Source organism: Saccopteryx leptura, chromosome 4 (assembly GCF_036850995.1).
Source record: "Saccopteryx leptura isolate mSacLep1 chromosome 4, mSacLep1_pri_phased_curated, whole genome shotgun sequence".
Classification (NCBI taxonomy): Eukaryota; Metazoa; Chordata; class Mammalia; order Chiroptera; family Emballonuridae; genus Saccopteryx; species Saccopteryx leptura.
This window is the reverse complement of record NC_089506.1, coordinates 21,250,966-21,266,819: the sequence shown is the minus strand read 5'-3', so window position 1 is coordinate 21,266,819 and position 15,854 is coordinate 21,250,966. Positions and strand designations below refer to the sequence as shown.

The window sequence follows — 15,854 nt, the reverse complement described above, 5'->3', positions numbered from 1 at the left end:
CTCGCTGCATCACGGTGGTCTGGGGCCGAACCGCAGCCTCTGGAGGTACACCTGTTTGAATTCGTCTCCTGGGCCACTGGACTGAGTCCATTGAATATGGGCTGTTGACCCAAGTTGCTCAGGATGTCTTTAGGCACAGTTTTCTGAACCAGTGGTTTGCCTGCAAACTCTAAAACTATTTTGAGTGTCAAAGCATATGTGTTCCCTCTGCTTTTTGGCTCTTCTAAGTGCAGAGTGTGGCAGCTCTGCAAATAGTAAGGACCTAGCTGCCGCAATTGGGAGGCGGCTGCCCACGTCAGAGTAAGAAAATGACAGTCAGCGTGGGTCTGTTGGGGCGCCCCGGTCCCACAGAAGACAGCTCCTGCTTGACTTGTGATGGAGAGATCAGTTTCATCGAGAAAGGCCGCATGTTGGCATCTGTTTCAGAGTAGCCCTAAGAATATTCACAACGGAAGTGTCATACGGTCCTAAGGTGACTGGGGGCTGTCAGCGCATTCTGCTCTTCTGCCCACTCTTGTTCCACGTTCTGGAGAACAGCTTCACGGACCCACAGGTTCTGAGGGATGCCTCAGGTCGGAAGGTGGTGTGCCTGTTAGAGAACTAGGCAGGGCTTTCTTTCTGGCTACACAAAGCACAATCTGCCTACGGAATGCCCCGTTGGACGGGTCAAGTGCACACTTCACAGGAGCTGTGAGCACTTCACCCTGTGAGGTCCCTGTAAGTAGTCCTTGACACCCGCTGGGGAAGTGCGTGGTGGAGGAGAGTCCTTCTGCAGTGCCTCTTCTAAGTAGTATGGGCTTCATGCGGGGATTGTTGGGTGATAAACACATACATCTAAGAAATAAAGGAAAACGAACCAGCCCATGCTCTGATCCTTGAGGCCATGCCTCCTAATACCCAGGACTCCTTGCAAGAGGTTATGGGATATGGGTCTGACCAAAGCCACTGACCAGCACAGTCCCCACCGTCCCCAGGAAAGCTGGGGGAAGTCATTTCCTTCCCACTGCCTGAACACACGGGTCATCTTCTCATTCTGAAGCAGAACCGCTCGATTTTCTTTGGTAGTCTGTGGAATAAAAGTGCACAGATTTTTATTCTAAGGTTCTTGCTGTCGTTATGGATTGGGAAGTTCACCATCGGCAGCTGTGGGAAGAGCTAGGGGGCGTGAAAAGGTTGGAGCAGCATAACCATCTGCCGAGAGGTATTTTATTTCAGGAGCAGCTTTGAGACAAAATCCATGTTTGGAGAAGTCGAAAATGGAGGGAGCGGCTGAAATTATAGACTATTAGTGCTGGGAGGGGCATGAACCATGATGCCCTCCGGTCAGTTTTTAAACAAGGAAACTTGACCAGGGAGGTCGACCGCTGGTTATGGGTTCATCCCTCAGAGCAGAGCAGAGAGGGCTGTGTTGGAGGCATTGGGGGGAACCTTACAAGGAAGGCAAAGCGGAAACACTGATACGATTGGGAGAAAAAATAAGCACAAGGCTCACAGAGGATCAGGAACTGCTTTGTCAGAACGCCCCAGCCTCTGGACTGGGAAGCGGAGGTCCTGACCAGAGGCAGCTGTCCCTGTCGCTGGGAGCTCTCTGATCCATGCCTTTATCAGGGATGCTCATCACACCCCACTCTCTCTCCTTCTCCCCCATCTTCCGCGTCTCGATAATAAATAAACGGAGAGGCCAGCAGCCCAGTGGGGCCGGCTTCTGCTCTCTGGAATGCAGAAAGGCAGGGCCGCCCGCACGTTCGCCACCTGGGTGCTTGGCAGCGTAGGCTTCTTCGTGTCCTTTGAGAGTTCCTGCTCCTCCCTTTTGTAGCCTAGGAGCTAGTAAGTGATCCTCCCCCTCTCTCAGCCTGTGCTTCGAGGAGGAGGAAGGAAGTGACTCACCACCCAGCCTTCATCTGTTCCCATTGCTGACCAAGCCTTTTGGGGAAGAAAAGCTTCTTCCTGGGAAGCCTGGGGTGGGGGCCCTATAGACTCCGGGCGTCAGCCTGCTCGATCCACCAGGATAGGTCCCCCACCCCCACCCCCAGGAAGCTGGCTGCCTTCGTGTGCCCCCATTCTGACCATGGCGGGGAGGAGGCGCATAGGACTGCCCTCTGCGCCCCTGCTGCTTGACTTATAATGAACCCGGGCCTCTGGGAAGGGCTAAACATCCCACTGCCTCGGCCTTGCTGCAGATGCCCCGCCCACTAGTAGCCTGTGGGGCCAGGTAGGTAGGGGAACTTTCTGCGCTCTGGATAAGCCACCAGGAAGCAGGAGTGGCAGCCTCCTGCAGGTGTAGGAGCGTGGGAAGCGTCACGCTTCCTCCTGAGGCTGCTGGCGGGTTGCAGGGCCCGGGATGGCGCCATGAGAGTGGGTCCTGCCAGCCACCTCCCCTGCACGGGGCTTCTCCGGGCACAGACCTGTCGGTTCCCAGCCCTCGCTGTTCTATACGCTGTGTGTGCTGGCTGTGTCCTCCTGTGAGCTTGGCATTCTGGGTGTACTGAGCAGGAGGCCCCTGCTGTCACACACCCTCAGTGTGTGTCCAGTGGCCGTGCGGCTGGGGCATAGATGTCAGCACCCACCGTGCCCCGGGCAAGGTGAGTGTTGGGCAGATAAAATATATTATGCTCACTTTGTTAAAGATGGCACTGCCCACGTGCATATTAATGTATGTTGGGGGTGGGCTGTGGGCAGGCAGGATTCTTGTAGTCTGGGATTTGGTTTTGGGACTAAGCCTTTCCCACCCTTTTTGATGTGGGGTGGTGCAATCCCATCATGCCTCAGATAAGTGACTTTGTATCAGAGACTTCCTTGTTTGTATATTGGATTAAAGGTTTGGATTTCTAACTGTAAAGTGGGGCAGACTGGGAGCTTGTTCTCTCGGTTCCTGAGATTAGCATTAGAGAAGAGAGCAGAGAAAGGCCACATGGAGGAGACCAGGAGAAGCAGCCAAGATGGTGGAGTGTTGAAGAAGAAGCCAGTTTGTGCAGAGAGAAGGAGATGGGGAACAGAGGTAAATAAGGCTGGTGAGGTAGAAACCTTTGATTCTAGGAAACTCGGATAAGTCAGTAGCTTTGTGAGTGCTGAATGAGTGGGTTTTGGAGCCCAGTGTGTGTTTTTACTTGCCCACTGGGTGCAAGCTAGGATTAAAGGTAATGGCCCACCAGTTCTTGGCTCCATTGTTTCATTACCATCTGTCTGAATCTAATGCGCTCCTGCATGGGCCAGGCGGCTGTGATGGTGGCCGTGGATACTGGCCTTACAGTGAGCACTAAGGATGTGGTCATTCACCTAAGAGGGTCCTTCCTCTGTAGGGAGCGTCCCAAGTGAGGAGGCCCCGTGTTGGTCTGAGGGGCTTGATGCCCGTACTTGTCCTTTGGGGCCCATTCCGTCCCCGTTTGGGTTGGAGAAAGCAGACAGGGACTCCATCTGGGCATGCAGGGTTATTAACGCTTCAGGAGCAGCTCTAAGAGGCCATGTACCTCTGAGTGAGGTGACACAAAACAGACAGTTCGCTTCCTTGAGGGCCTCTCGCCACGCGCTGCGGACCTATGTGTCTGTTGTGCCTCCTCTCTCGCCGTTCCGCTGAGGCACGAGTGGAGCAGCACCGTATGCCATGCCCTGCCCTGCCCTGCCCTGCCCTGCCCTGCCCTGCCATGCCCTGCCCTGCCCTGCCCTGCCCTGCCCTGCCCTGCGCTGCCCTGCCATGCCCTGCCCTGCCCTGCCCTGCCCTGCCCTGCAGGGGCCGAAATGACGGGTGCGTCACAGAAGTACCGATTCCCTTGCATCTAAGACCCATGCTTCTTTCACAGTTTAACCTTCGGGGTTATAGGATACATTTCCAACCTATGAATACAGTCAATGTTTTTCCTTTATCCTAACAGCTGTTATTAAAATAATAGGGACATCTTCCAGTCAGTTCTTAGAATGAAAGAAATGAGTATTTCAATTTGCCCTTTCCTGTTTCCAATACCCATAACTTTTTCTCACCTATTTTATTACCTGACTTCTTGTTTTCCTTTAAAACCTCCATTTTATACACTGATACAGAGAGTGAAGTGCGGTCTCCGTCCTGTTTAGATTAGCTCTTCCCCTCATCATCCAGGAATGTTTCTGAATGTCCCCATGCTCTGTGGAGACCTGTCGCCACGGGGAACCTTCCCCAATCAGAATCGGTGTCCATGGGCCCACTCTGGGACGGCTGGACTCAGGAAAGACTCGCTTTCCCTGAAGATCTGTTTTTTCTTTAATAAAATCAATAAGTGTTTGTCAAAACTCATTGAACTACACAGTAAAGGAGAATTTTTCTGCAGGTGCCCTCTATAAACTTGACTTATTAACAAAACCAGCCAAACTACACACGTTCCGGTTTGTGGTTGCTGTTGCAACGTTGTTTGCAAAATATCAGAAGCAACCTCAGTGTCCACCAAGAGGGGACTGGAAAAATGAATTATGGTATTTTCATATTTTGATATATAATGGGATAGCTGTGAAAGGAACCAGATAGGTCTGTGCACCTGCTGTGAAATATCTCCAACATGTCACATCAGGTGAAGAAAAGCAGTATTCCAGACAGTGAGCAAGCTTGCTCTCCTTCGTGTGGATGTATCCGTGGCACAGGCTGGTTTGTTCAGAGTATCTCTAGGAGGATGGGTGAGCAGCTGCCGCTGTGGCTTCCTAAATGAGAGGGCGTGGGCGCTGAGGGCCAGGGTAGAAGGAAGGCTTTGTCGGCACTGTACACCATTTGGCACTTAAACTTTTTTCATTGTGCATATATTGTCACTTCAAGAGATAAATAAAAATAAAATGAATTGCTTTGGAATGGATGGATGGACAGATGGATGGATGGATGAATAGATAGATAGATACATAGATTCATGATAGATAGGTAGGTGCAAGCCCACGGGGGCCCCTGGAACTGAAGAGCGTTGACCACCAGCCTGATTGGTTCTGTTTCTCATTTTCAGGCCCATCATCCGAGCCGACTCACTCGCCGACCAACAGCGGGAAGAAGCTCTTTGCTCCCGTTCCGTTCCCTCTGGGCTCCACTGAGGACGTGTCCCACGGCGGCTCCCTACAGCCCCCGCCCCTCCCCCAGAAGAAGTTAGTGAGCCGGGCGGCCTCTTCACCAGATGGCTTCTTCTGGACCCAGGGCTCCCCCAAGCCAAGGACAGCAAGCCCCAAGCTGAACCTCAGCCACTCGGAAGTTAACATCAGTGCGCACGAGGAGTCCCACTTCAGCTTCCCCTCGAGCCCCGGGAGCCGTCCCCATCATGCCTTCTCTTCTGAGCCTCTGGAGAAGACTTTCAAAGGCAACGGCCCGTGGGTCCCCGCGCGAGGGCTGGCAGGCGGCAGGAGCAGCAGCCCCCAGGGCAAAGGGGTGCCCTCGGCCTCCTCCTCCCAGCTGAGCGTGGCCAGCCAGGCCTCCACCGGCAGCACCCAGCTGCAGCTCCACAGCCTCCTGAGCAGCATCGGCAGCAAGGAGGGCACCCACACCAAGCTGGTGGGGCTCTACGCCCAGTCCCTGGTCCGCCTCGTGGCCAAGTGCGAGGACCTCTTCATGGGTGGCCAGAAGAAGGAGATGCATTTCAATGAGAACAACTGGTCGCTCTTCAAGCTGACCTGCAACAGGCCTTGTTGTGACTCGGGAGATGCCATTTACTACTGTGCCACCTGCTCCGAGGACCCGGGCAGCACCTACGCTGTGAAAGTAGGTACCACCCCTCCTATTCTGTAGCACAACCAGCTGGCCCCGGCTTTGGCGGAATTGTGACTTGAGCAATTCCAGGAGGAGGGCTGAGTCCTAAGGTTCCTTTTAACACTTATGGCTCAGTGATCTTCCTCTCGACCTGGCACGGGACACGGTGCAATGAGATTTGCATCATGAATAGATGATTCACTCTGGGCTTTGAGGCAGGAACTTATGTGATCTAGTTGGATCAAGAAAACAGTTGCCTTTTTTTTTTTTTTTTTTTTTGTATTTTTCTGAAGCTGGAAATGGGGAGAGACAGTCAGACAGACTCCTGCATGCGCCCGACCGGGATCCACCCGGCATGCCCACCAGGGGTGACACTCTGCCCCTCTTGGGGGTCGCTCTGCCACGACCAGAGCCACTCTAGCGCCTGGGGCAGAGGCCAAGGAGCCATCCCCAGTGCCCGGGCCATCTTTGCTCCAATGGAGCCTCGGCTGCGGGAGGGGAAGAGAGAGACAGAGAGGAAGGAGGGGGGGTGGAGGAGCAAATGGGCGCTTCTCCTGTGTGCCCTGGCCGAGAATCGAACCCGGGTCCCCCGCACGCCAGGCTGACGCTCTACCGCTGAGCCAACAGGCCAGGGCCAACAGTTGCCTTTTTAAGGCCACAGAGAGTTCCTTCATTTATTCTGTGGGTTTTTACTGAGCGCCTACTGTATGCCAGGTGTTTGGACCAAGTCTGAGAATAGAGAGGTGAACACAGTTCCTGTGGAGCTTACAGTCTAGTGCAGAAGATGGACAGTTAGGGTATTGTTCTTCAGATAGAGCCAGAAGGACAGGTAGACCTTGGCATCGTCTTGCACAGTAAGAGTAAGAGCATTGATTGAGCATGGACGACTATTAACTACATGACCTTGAATCCTCACAGGATAGAGAGGTTTTACAGATGAGGAACCTGAAGCTCGAATGATTAAGAAATTTGTCCATAGCTAGCTGGTGGCTGAAACGGATTTGTTGAACCCTGCTTTGTCTTGTCTCCAAAACCTATGCTACCATCATGCCAGTTACGAAAAATAAAGTTCGGGGAAGTTAAGTGATTAGTCCAAGGTAACACAGTCCTTTAGTCTTTGCCTCGGGACCAGGGCCGTGGCTACCGCACCCCACTGCTCTCTCAGGGTGTGGTTCTGAGCCCCTTGGTCGAACATCTACACACGTCTGGCCACTCTGATCTTGGCCACTGTCTCAAGTCTTTCCATGTGACCCTTGAATATCTGATGGGTCTGTGGCCCTTCTATAAATGCAGGCTTTTGTTGGGAATGAGGAGGGGAGCCCCGAACTCCCTTTTGCCATCATCTATCCCAAGATACTGTATTTTCAGTTAGAAAAAGTGTAAATAGTGTGGGGAGCAGTAAAAGTGTACATAGTAATGGGAAATGGCCTTGGTGGAGTAGCCTTCTACTGATTAATGAAATTATTCCTCTTAAGACTTCAACTATTTACCGAGGAAAATTGCAATGAATTTTACTTTGAGATTTTTTTTTTCTTTTAAGAAATTGGTGACACCACCATAAAATATAGATTGGGAACCGCTGATTTCTATGTTCAAGGAACTATTTATAATTACTTGCTGCCTTGTGATTAAAAAACTAGGGAGAGGGTGGCTACGAGGAGGATCCTGTTGTACGGAAATCAAGGCCCCGAAACGCTTCAGTATGACCAAGACGGCAGGCCCTCGTCGGAAAAAAAACACAAACACCCAGAACGAGAGTCTGTGGACTTCCTGAACTTCGTCGCCTCTTTATATCTAAACCCAGCAGAGACTATTGGTCAAGTCCCTTCCCTTCCACTCCCCCAACTGTGATTTACAAAAGGAAAGGAACAATCCCAGCATTCGCCTTCCCATTAGGTGGCGCTGTATCCAGCGGAGGGAGAAGTGTGTGGACCCTCCAGGGAGCTGAACCTGATTAGCCCATTATCACTCGCAGCCCAGAACCAGGGCTCTGTATCCATCCAATGAAAGGAACGTAGATTTGAGAAACTTGGAAGTCAAGGGGATGGAGGCACCTTACGAAGTTCATTTTTTGTCAGTCCCAGTGAATCTGAGAAAGGGAGCTGTCAGTCATCCCTCGGCATCTGCCCTCCCGTGTTCGAGTGCATCGGTCATCCTCACTCCTCTTGTCCCAGACCTCGGGCTCATTCGGTGTCAGGAGCCTGTTGACGTCTCCATTTTGAGGGGGGAAAGAGCTGGTGGAACAGGCTTAGTCCCTCTTGCCTGTGGGGTGGGGACCCTACTGCAAAGAACCGGGGGGTCACCCGGCACACGATCTGCCCGGGTCTGGGGTTGTATACACCTGAGTGATCGTGATGTGCCGCCTGCATCCTAGAACCTCCTATGATAATGAAGAATCAGCTACATCCTCTGAAGAACAATGCAGAAAATTCAGCTTGCCCAGAGGATGTTAAAAGCAAGCATGCTTCTTATTTCAGTAGCAATGTAAACCATAGGGAGACTGGAAGATAAACCTTGGTGCGCGGAGGAAAAGGGGCCTAGGGCGCTCCCATCTGGTCTGGCCAGACACGTGGCCGCTCAAGGATTATCCCTGTGCCGTTGAAGAGGAAATGGGGAGAAGAGATTGAAATGTTTAGAGTCTGGGGAACAACACTATCAACTTGCACATGTGCCGGGCCTGGTAATGGGGGACCGGAGCGGAGCGTGGGGCAGCATTTCGCACGTGCAGCTGTTCCGCTTCATTAGCTTCGCAGTCTAGACGGAGTACAGTCATCTGGAATCCGAGGAGGGGGAGCAGGTCTCCCTTCCGAAGCCTGTCTGTCGCCGAGCAAGCTCGTTTCATCTGCGCCTGGGAAGCAGGAGGCCTGGTTGCGAGTCGGGTGAACAAAGGCAGGCTCGCACCTGCTCCCACTGATGCGGGGTCCTGGCTCGCGGGCTCGGCATCCGCAGCAGCCGGGGAGAGAGAGAGAGAGAGTGCCGGGGCTGTAGCCGGCTCCACGAGTCCATGGCAGGAAAAAAATCAGCAGCTGCGTGTGAGGTTTCGAAATCTGTATCATTCCTCAGTCAACTAGCGCTCCAGTTGAGTAATTTTAGGGACCTGTGTTGAGCCGGCTGGACTTTTTTTTATTTAAGAGACATGACTTTGCCCTGATATTCAACTGTGAATGAGACCCAGGCTACAAAGTTTAAAGTGAGACTTGGCTCCACAGAACATTTCAAACTGGAGCTGAATCGAAGGTTTGTTGTGAGGGTCTTGAGCCAAAGCCCAAATGCAGACCCCCTGAAAATGAAATGAGGGGGTGGAGGGAGGTGGGGATGGAAGGGAAGCCTCCTGTCCCCCACTTCCTATCTGTCCCCATCCCTCCCCTCCATCCAGCAGTTTGTGCAGCCGGGGACCAGCTCGCTGATTCTGAACCACATGCAGCCCAGCTGCCATTTATTCCGCTCCTTCATTTGCATCTCTGTGCAGAGGGCAGCGGCTCCCCGGGAGTGTCTGCTGGGCCCAGGCCTGGATACCCTTGAGAAAAGGCATCCTTGGAAACCCGTCCCAGGCCCCGGGCAGCCGCTCTCTCCGGGTGGGTACAGTAACCTCCGAGCCAGCTCTGGAACTGCACTGAGCATGGCATAGCCAAGCCTGCCAGAGCAGTCACCATAGCAACCTTTCTCGGTGACAGCTCACCTGAGCTAGGCGCTGTGCTGGAAGCCACACCTGTGTTGGGTCGTTTAATGCTCCCGGTGGCCTTCTGGGGAAGGAGCAACAGCTGCTCTTGATACACAGGGGAGAAAGCAGACTTAGAGATAAATACAGTCAATCCTCATTATTTGTGAATTCCGTGCCAGGAATTCACTGCTAATATTTACTTGTAACCAAAATCAATACTAGTGGCATTTTTTTGTGGTCATTTCTGACATGCATGGGGGGAGGGGTGGGGGAGTTGAGTCAGCCAACATACAAATTCCCAGGTGAGGCAGCACAAGGGGGCGCTCTGCCTGCTTCAGCTCACACTGTCAACAGTGTCCCTTCTGTGGTCTAGTTAGTGCCTCATTCTTCACATTTTTGTGCTTAGTGATGATGAGTTTACTGTTTAAGTGGCCAAGCCGAGCGCTGAGGTCCTTGTCTGGTGTTCCTAAGTGCAGGGAGGCTGCGGTGTGCCTTTGGGAGACTATTCCGTCAGCTTCGTTCAGGCATGAGCTACAGCGGTGGCGGCCATGAGTTCCTGTGAATGAATCAACAGTATCTGTTAATGAGGCATCTTTAAACAGAAACCCACATAAAGCAAGGTTATATATCGCCCAGGTGATGAAAACGCTGTAACCCGAGGCTTGCAAGATCTTCCCACTGCCTCTCCCCTGGGAGCAGTGGTTCAGTGTGCACTAATGCCGTTCTGTGGCTATTCCACGGAACACAACTACCGCGGGTAACCACACTGGATTGTAACTAGTCAGTATTCGCAGTGTTTATATTTAAACCAAGGTCTTTTGCACTCCAAAGCCCATGCTTTGACTCCTCAAATACTTCCGGGTTGGAAGATCCTGAGCAAAGAATTTAACCCCTTGGACCGTCAGTTTCCTCTGTAATCCTATCTACTTGTTCCGGTGGTGTGAGATTTAATAAGACACTGTGAATGCAGAGTGGGCACGGCGCCGCACACGCGCAAGAGTTCCGTAGGTGTCTGTGTGTGTGTGGGGGGGGGGGAGGAGCCTCCCTGGAGGGATGTGACCCCGACACCAACAGTGCTTTCCCACATACCCACCGATGATGGCACAGCAGACGGGGCCGAACACAGTGGACCATCTGTGCAACCCTCCCTGAAAAAATGTCCTTTAGTTTAGCAGTGTTCCAGAAGCTGGCCGTTGAAAAGGTAAAGACAGTTGCGTGGGCTAGAATAAGAAAGAGCCGTCAACAATGCCCTTTAGATATATATTCCAAAATCACGTTTGCTGGTGTAACCAGAACCGAGGTCTAGGACATACGCACTTCCCTTTTTATTTCTATTCTACTTCTATAATAGAGAGATTGCTAGATTAACGTGTTATCTCCCCCACCATCCAATTACCTTGCTGAGAGGCTGAACTCTTTTATCCCAGGTTTCGTGCTGGGAAGGTTTGTATAGCTGCAGTATAAATAAATCTCTGTGAAAAGGTGCTTGCTATGGCACTTCTAAAAACAGCACCTGTGAGCATTGTGGTGCGTCAGGACCGCTGCTGTAGCCATCTGAGTGCTGCGCACAGCAGCCCGAAGGGTTATTTTGGGATTGTTTGCAGGATGATGTTTCCTAGGTAGGTGCGAGGTGTCTTTCTTCCTGGGATTACAAGTTGATCCTTCCTTTCTATAATGCATGGCTGCGGCTGCACAATAGCCTTTGCGAGAGGAGACCACAGACCATCCTCAGTCCCTTCCAGTGTAATTAAAGGGACTTTGAGGCCCACGGTGTCTGGCTGAGGACTCCAGTTTTGTGGTGCCCAGTGAGGATTAGTGCCGCCGAAGATCTCTGGTGGCTGGCGCTGTAGTTAGTCCAAGAAGATGTGTAAGAGGCGGGAAGGAGCGGGGTGTGGGAATTCCCCAGAGGAGCATGAGATCACCTGTTTGTTTATTCCTTCTTGCGGCTCAGAGGGTGCCTTTGCCCTTGGCTTCCCTGACCCTGGAGAGCTTTCTGTTTCCTTTCAGTGTTCTGACTCACATAGCAGTTTCCACATCACAGTTTCAGTAAAAGCAGCTGTACAGGTGATGCCAGCTAGTAGGCATTGCATATTTACCTGGATCTAGAAACTAGGGCAACCTCAGAGAACGTGGCCAAGGCCTAGAGGCTTAGGGCCTGCATCTGTCCCTAACTAAGGCTTCCCCAGAAGGGTGCACCCCAGAAGTCAAGCACATCTCCTGTCAGGTAGCAGCCGATTCAGATGTGAGACGTGGGCAGCGAGGCGACTGCCTGTGTCAGCTCTCTGATCGGGCTGACTGAGACTTTGTCCAGGGCACACTATGGGCAGAGTGAGGTCTTCCTGCCAATACAAGGAGGCCACGCTGTGTGCTGTTGTTCAGGGACCCCAGTCTTGCTGGGTTGTGTGATAATTCTATGTTTTAACTTCTTAAGAAATTGCCAAACCGTGTTCCAAAATGACTGTACCGCTTTACAAAGTGTTCCCATTTCTCCACACGCTCACAGATACTTCTATTGCCATGTTTCTTGTAGCCATTCAGTGGGCGGCAGCTAGTGTTTTATTGTGGGTTTGGTTTGCATTTCCCTAATGATTCATGATCTTCAACATCTTTTCATGTGCACACGTCATTTACATATTTTTTTGGTGAAATGCCTATTAACCTTTGCCTCACTTTTTGATTGGCAACTTTATCCTATTACTGAGTTGCAAGAGTTTTTCTCGTGAACTCTGGCTACAAATCACTTATCAGGTATGCATTTAACACATATTTTCTCCCAGTCTATTATTACTTGCCTTTCTATTTTCTTAAAAGTATATTTTGAAGCACAAAAGTTTTGAATTTTGATGGGGTCAAGTTTATCAAATGCTTTATTTAAGGACCATACTTTTGATTTGGTGTCAGAAATCTTTGTTCAACCCAAAAACTCAGAGATTCTCGCCTCTGTTTTCTTCTGGAATTTGTCTGTTTGGGCTCTCACACCTAAGTCTACGTGATTCATGTTGAGTTCATTTGTGAGTATGGTGTGTGGAAAGGGTTGCAGTTCACCTTTTCGCGTGTTGAACAGAATGGTGGATCCCACTCACGACCTCACTTCTCCTTTTCCCCACAGATCTGCAAAACGCCTGAGCCCAAAATGGCCTCATACTGCAGCCCTTCGGTGCCCGTGCACTTCAACATCCAGCAGGACTGTGGCCACTTTGTGGCGTCGGTGCCCTCCAGCATGCTAGCCTCTCCTGACGTGCCCAAGGCCCCTCTGCCTGCCCCGCCGCCTAACCCCCCTGCCCAGGAGCAGGACTGCGTGGTGGTCATCACCCGCGAGGTGCCCCACCAGACTGCCGCTGACTTTGTGCGGGACTCGGCCAGCAGCCATCAGTCTGAGCCCGAGGCTTACGAGCGACGCGTGTGCTTCCTGCTTCTGCAGCTCTGCAACGGGCTGGAGCATCTGAAGGAGCATCGTGTCATCCACCGAGACCTGTGCCTGGAGAACCTGCTGCTGGTGCACTGCGCCCCCCAGGCCGCCCCCGGCCCTTCCTCCACCGCCCCCGCGCCCCCTGTCTCCCCTGCAGCCTCGGGCGCCCCTCCCTCCACCGCGGCCTCTGCCCCTGCTGCTACGCCCTCTCCCTGTCCCTCTGCCACCCTACCAGCCAGTGTCACCCCCAGCCCCCTGATGGCCCCCGCCTGTCAAGGGGTGCCCAGGGAGAAGCACCTACCCCGGCTCATTATCAGCAACTTCCTGAAGGCCAAGCAGAAGCCGGGCGGCACCACCAACCTGCAGCAGAAGAAGAGCCAGGCCCGGCTGGCCCCCGAGATCGTGTCTGCCTCCCAGTACAGCAAGTTCGACGAGTTCCAGACAGGCATCCTCATCTACGAGCTGCTGCACCAGCCCAACCCGTTCGAGGAGCGGGCCCAGCAGTGGGAGCCGGGCTACCGGCAGGAGGACCTGCCGCCGCTGCCCGCGCTGTCGCTCTACTCCCCGGGCCTGCAGCAGCTGGCGCACCTGCTGCTGGAGGCCGACCCCGTGCGGCGCATCCGCATCGGCGAGGCCAAGCGCGTGCTGCAGTGCCTGCTGTGGGGGCCGCGGCGGGAGCTGGTGCAGCAGCAGGGCGGCTCGGAGGAGGCGCTGTGCGGCACGCTGCACAACTGGATCGACATGAAGCGCGCGCTGATGATGATGAAGTTCGCCGAGAAGGCGGTGGACCGCCGGCGCGGGGTGGAGCTGGAGGACTGGCTCTGCTGCCAGTACCTGGCCGCTGCGGAGCCCCGGGCCCTCTTACAGTCGCTCAAGCTCCTGCGGCTTCTGTGACACAGCGCCCAGTCCTGCACTTTAGCTGCCCCCATCCCCTGCCTGCCTCGGAAACATTCGTGTCTCCCTGGGAAATGGTACAAATGACTGACAGACTTGGATGTAATATATATACATATATATATAAAGTATATAAATATAAACGGCCGAGGATGCCACTGCCCACTCAGGTCTCCTCCGCGCCCCGGGTTCTCCCAGTTCTCCCGCAATTATGCACACTTCTAGCTCAGAGCAAGGTCCCGAGGACAGTCCCGCCAACAGAAGGAAGCCTGGATTCCGGCCTCACTGCCCACCATGTGATCTCTTCACCTTCCTCTCAAATGGTTATTAATAAAAAAATAAAAATAAGTCATCTAAAAAAGTGTTGATTGAGTCATGAGCAAAGCTCTTTTATTCCCAAATGCCCAAGTACATTAGTCTCTTTGGTGGGTAATATTGCGGATATAAGCTTCTGAAGCAGTGACGGGACCACTCGACGTGTCCTTGGTTTTACAGGTCTTGTAAATTGAACAGCAGGCCCCTAGAGCCCACCTTGCCGGTGCCCGTTAATCTTCCCTGCTTCTCTGCCCACCTGGAAGTCTCAGAAAGAATCCAGACCCGCTGGTGTGGTCCTGCAGGTTGGGAATTCAGTCTTGCTCCAAAGCATTTCCAGTGCGTTAATGCTGGTTACCATTTGTGTCAGTCCCAGGCTGGCTGAACATGAAATCCACCGCAGATGGTTCAAAGGTAACAAACTATAGAAATGATCCCTGAAAGTATAGTCTTAGATGGTTCAAAGGTAAAACCTTAACAGGAGGACCACTTAGGAAAGTGTGGGCGGGGTTAAGAGAAAAAGCAAGGATGAGGCAAAAGCAAGGGCTGGCATGGGACAGTCACTTGTTCACGTTGTTTTCCATGTGTCATCTCCAGGCCAAGACCAATGAAACACCTGCCCTGGGCAGGATCAGCCTCCAGGAGCAGAGAAAGGGGAGGAACGGATGGGGTCCCGGTGGGCAAACAGCGCACTCACTGTTCCTGCACTCGACAGCGCAGTGCAGAAATAGAACTCGACCATTCCCCCGCCCCGACCAGTACTCTCGTTCTAAACTCCTGGTTTCCTGTTGTAAAACTTCGTACATTTAACAGACTTGTTGGCCCTGCTCTCTCCCACAGCTGATGTTTGTTGCCACACCTGTAAGGTGCACAGAGAATGAGGAAGCAGCAGAGCATTCCTCCTCAAAACGACACACATGCACAAAGTCAACAATTGCTCGTTTGAAGGGAAACAGCCCCCAAGACCCTTGTATTTTTATCTCAAGGATAATCTTCCAGTTTGTGAGCTAATTCATTTCTAACACTCTGTTGATAATTATGGACAATTTGAAACACGTGCAAAGATGTTACTGGCTGTCCTAAAAATCTGGGAATGTGGTTAGTAACCAGGCAGGGTGAGGAAATGTCCTGGGTCACCTTCTGCATGTTCTGCATGTTAACGTCAGAGTTTTTACAAGCTCTGCCTGCCTGCTTGGGACCATAGGTACACATGCACGTTTCCATGCATCCTGGGTGAAGAATGGGCCTGTGGGGTACAGGGCTTATTTCCATTGTAAATTGAGCATTCAGAAAAGAGCTGGCTAAAACCAGCTTCCAACCACGTACAAGAGAGAGTCTTTGAACACTGAAATCGTAATTCTCCACAGTACCTATCTGAGTTTCAGAGGGTGCTATTTTTGTCAGTTGCTTGTTCCTGAGAGTTTTCCAGGCAAACCCTCCACCTTGGATTTGCTGTCTTGCTTTCTTGACATTCTCACTTCAGGTACATAAACAACACAGAGGGAGGAAACAAATACTCTGCCAAGAGACTGCAGTGCCATTTGGAAACTTGTCTCAAGAGGCACATTTTAAATCTCTGAATTAATTGCATCTTTTTATATGCTACCCACTTCAGGGGGAAAAATCAGGTTGTAGAAAATGATTTTTTTGTTGTTGTTGTTTTGTGGCAGAGACAAAGAGAGTCAGAGAGAGGGACAGATAGGGACAGACAGGAAGGGAGAGAGATAAGAAACATCAACTCTTTGTTACAGTTCCCTAGTTGTTCATTGATTTCTCACATGTGCCTTGACCGGGGGCTACAGCAGACCGAGTAACCCCTTGCTCGAGCCAGCAACCTTGGGCTCAAGCTGGTGAGCCCCGCTCAAACCAGATGAGCCCACGCTCAAGCTGGTGAC

At 52.2% G+C, this 15,854-nt stretch overlaps 1 protein-coding gene and 1 pseudogene across 3 annotated transcripts in view; one reads left to right on the top strand and one right to left on the bottom strand.

Moving 5' to 3' along the window:
• The window catches only part of PRAG1 (PEAK1 related, kinase-activating pseudokinase 1), a 54,853-nt gene extending 40,858 nt beyond the window's left edge, over positions 1–13,995 (top strand). For all 3 annotated transcript variants that reach the window (XM_066380263.1, XM_066380261.1, XM_066380262.1), the window contains exons 5-6: positions 4,953–5,695; positions 12,454–13,995. In XM_066380263.1, the coding sequence (XP_066236360.1) occupies positions 4,953–5,695; positions 12,454–13,647 (1,937 nt within the window). In that variant the 3' untranslated portion in view covers positions 13,648–13,995. The remainder of the gene's footprint in view (positions 1–4,952; positions 5,696–12,453) is intronic.
• Positions 13,996–14,315: 320 nt separating this feature from the next.
• Positions 14,316–14,412, bottom strand: LOC136404570 (small nucleolar RNA U3; annotated as a pseudogene).
• Between the last annotated feature and the right edge of the window lie 1,442 nt (positions 14,413–15,854).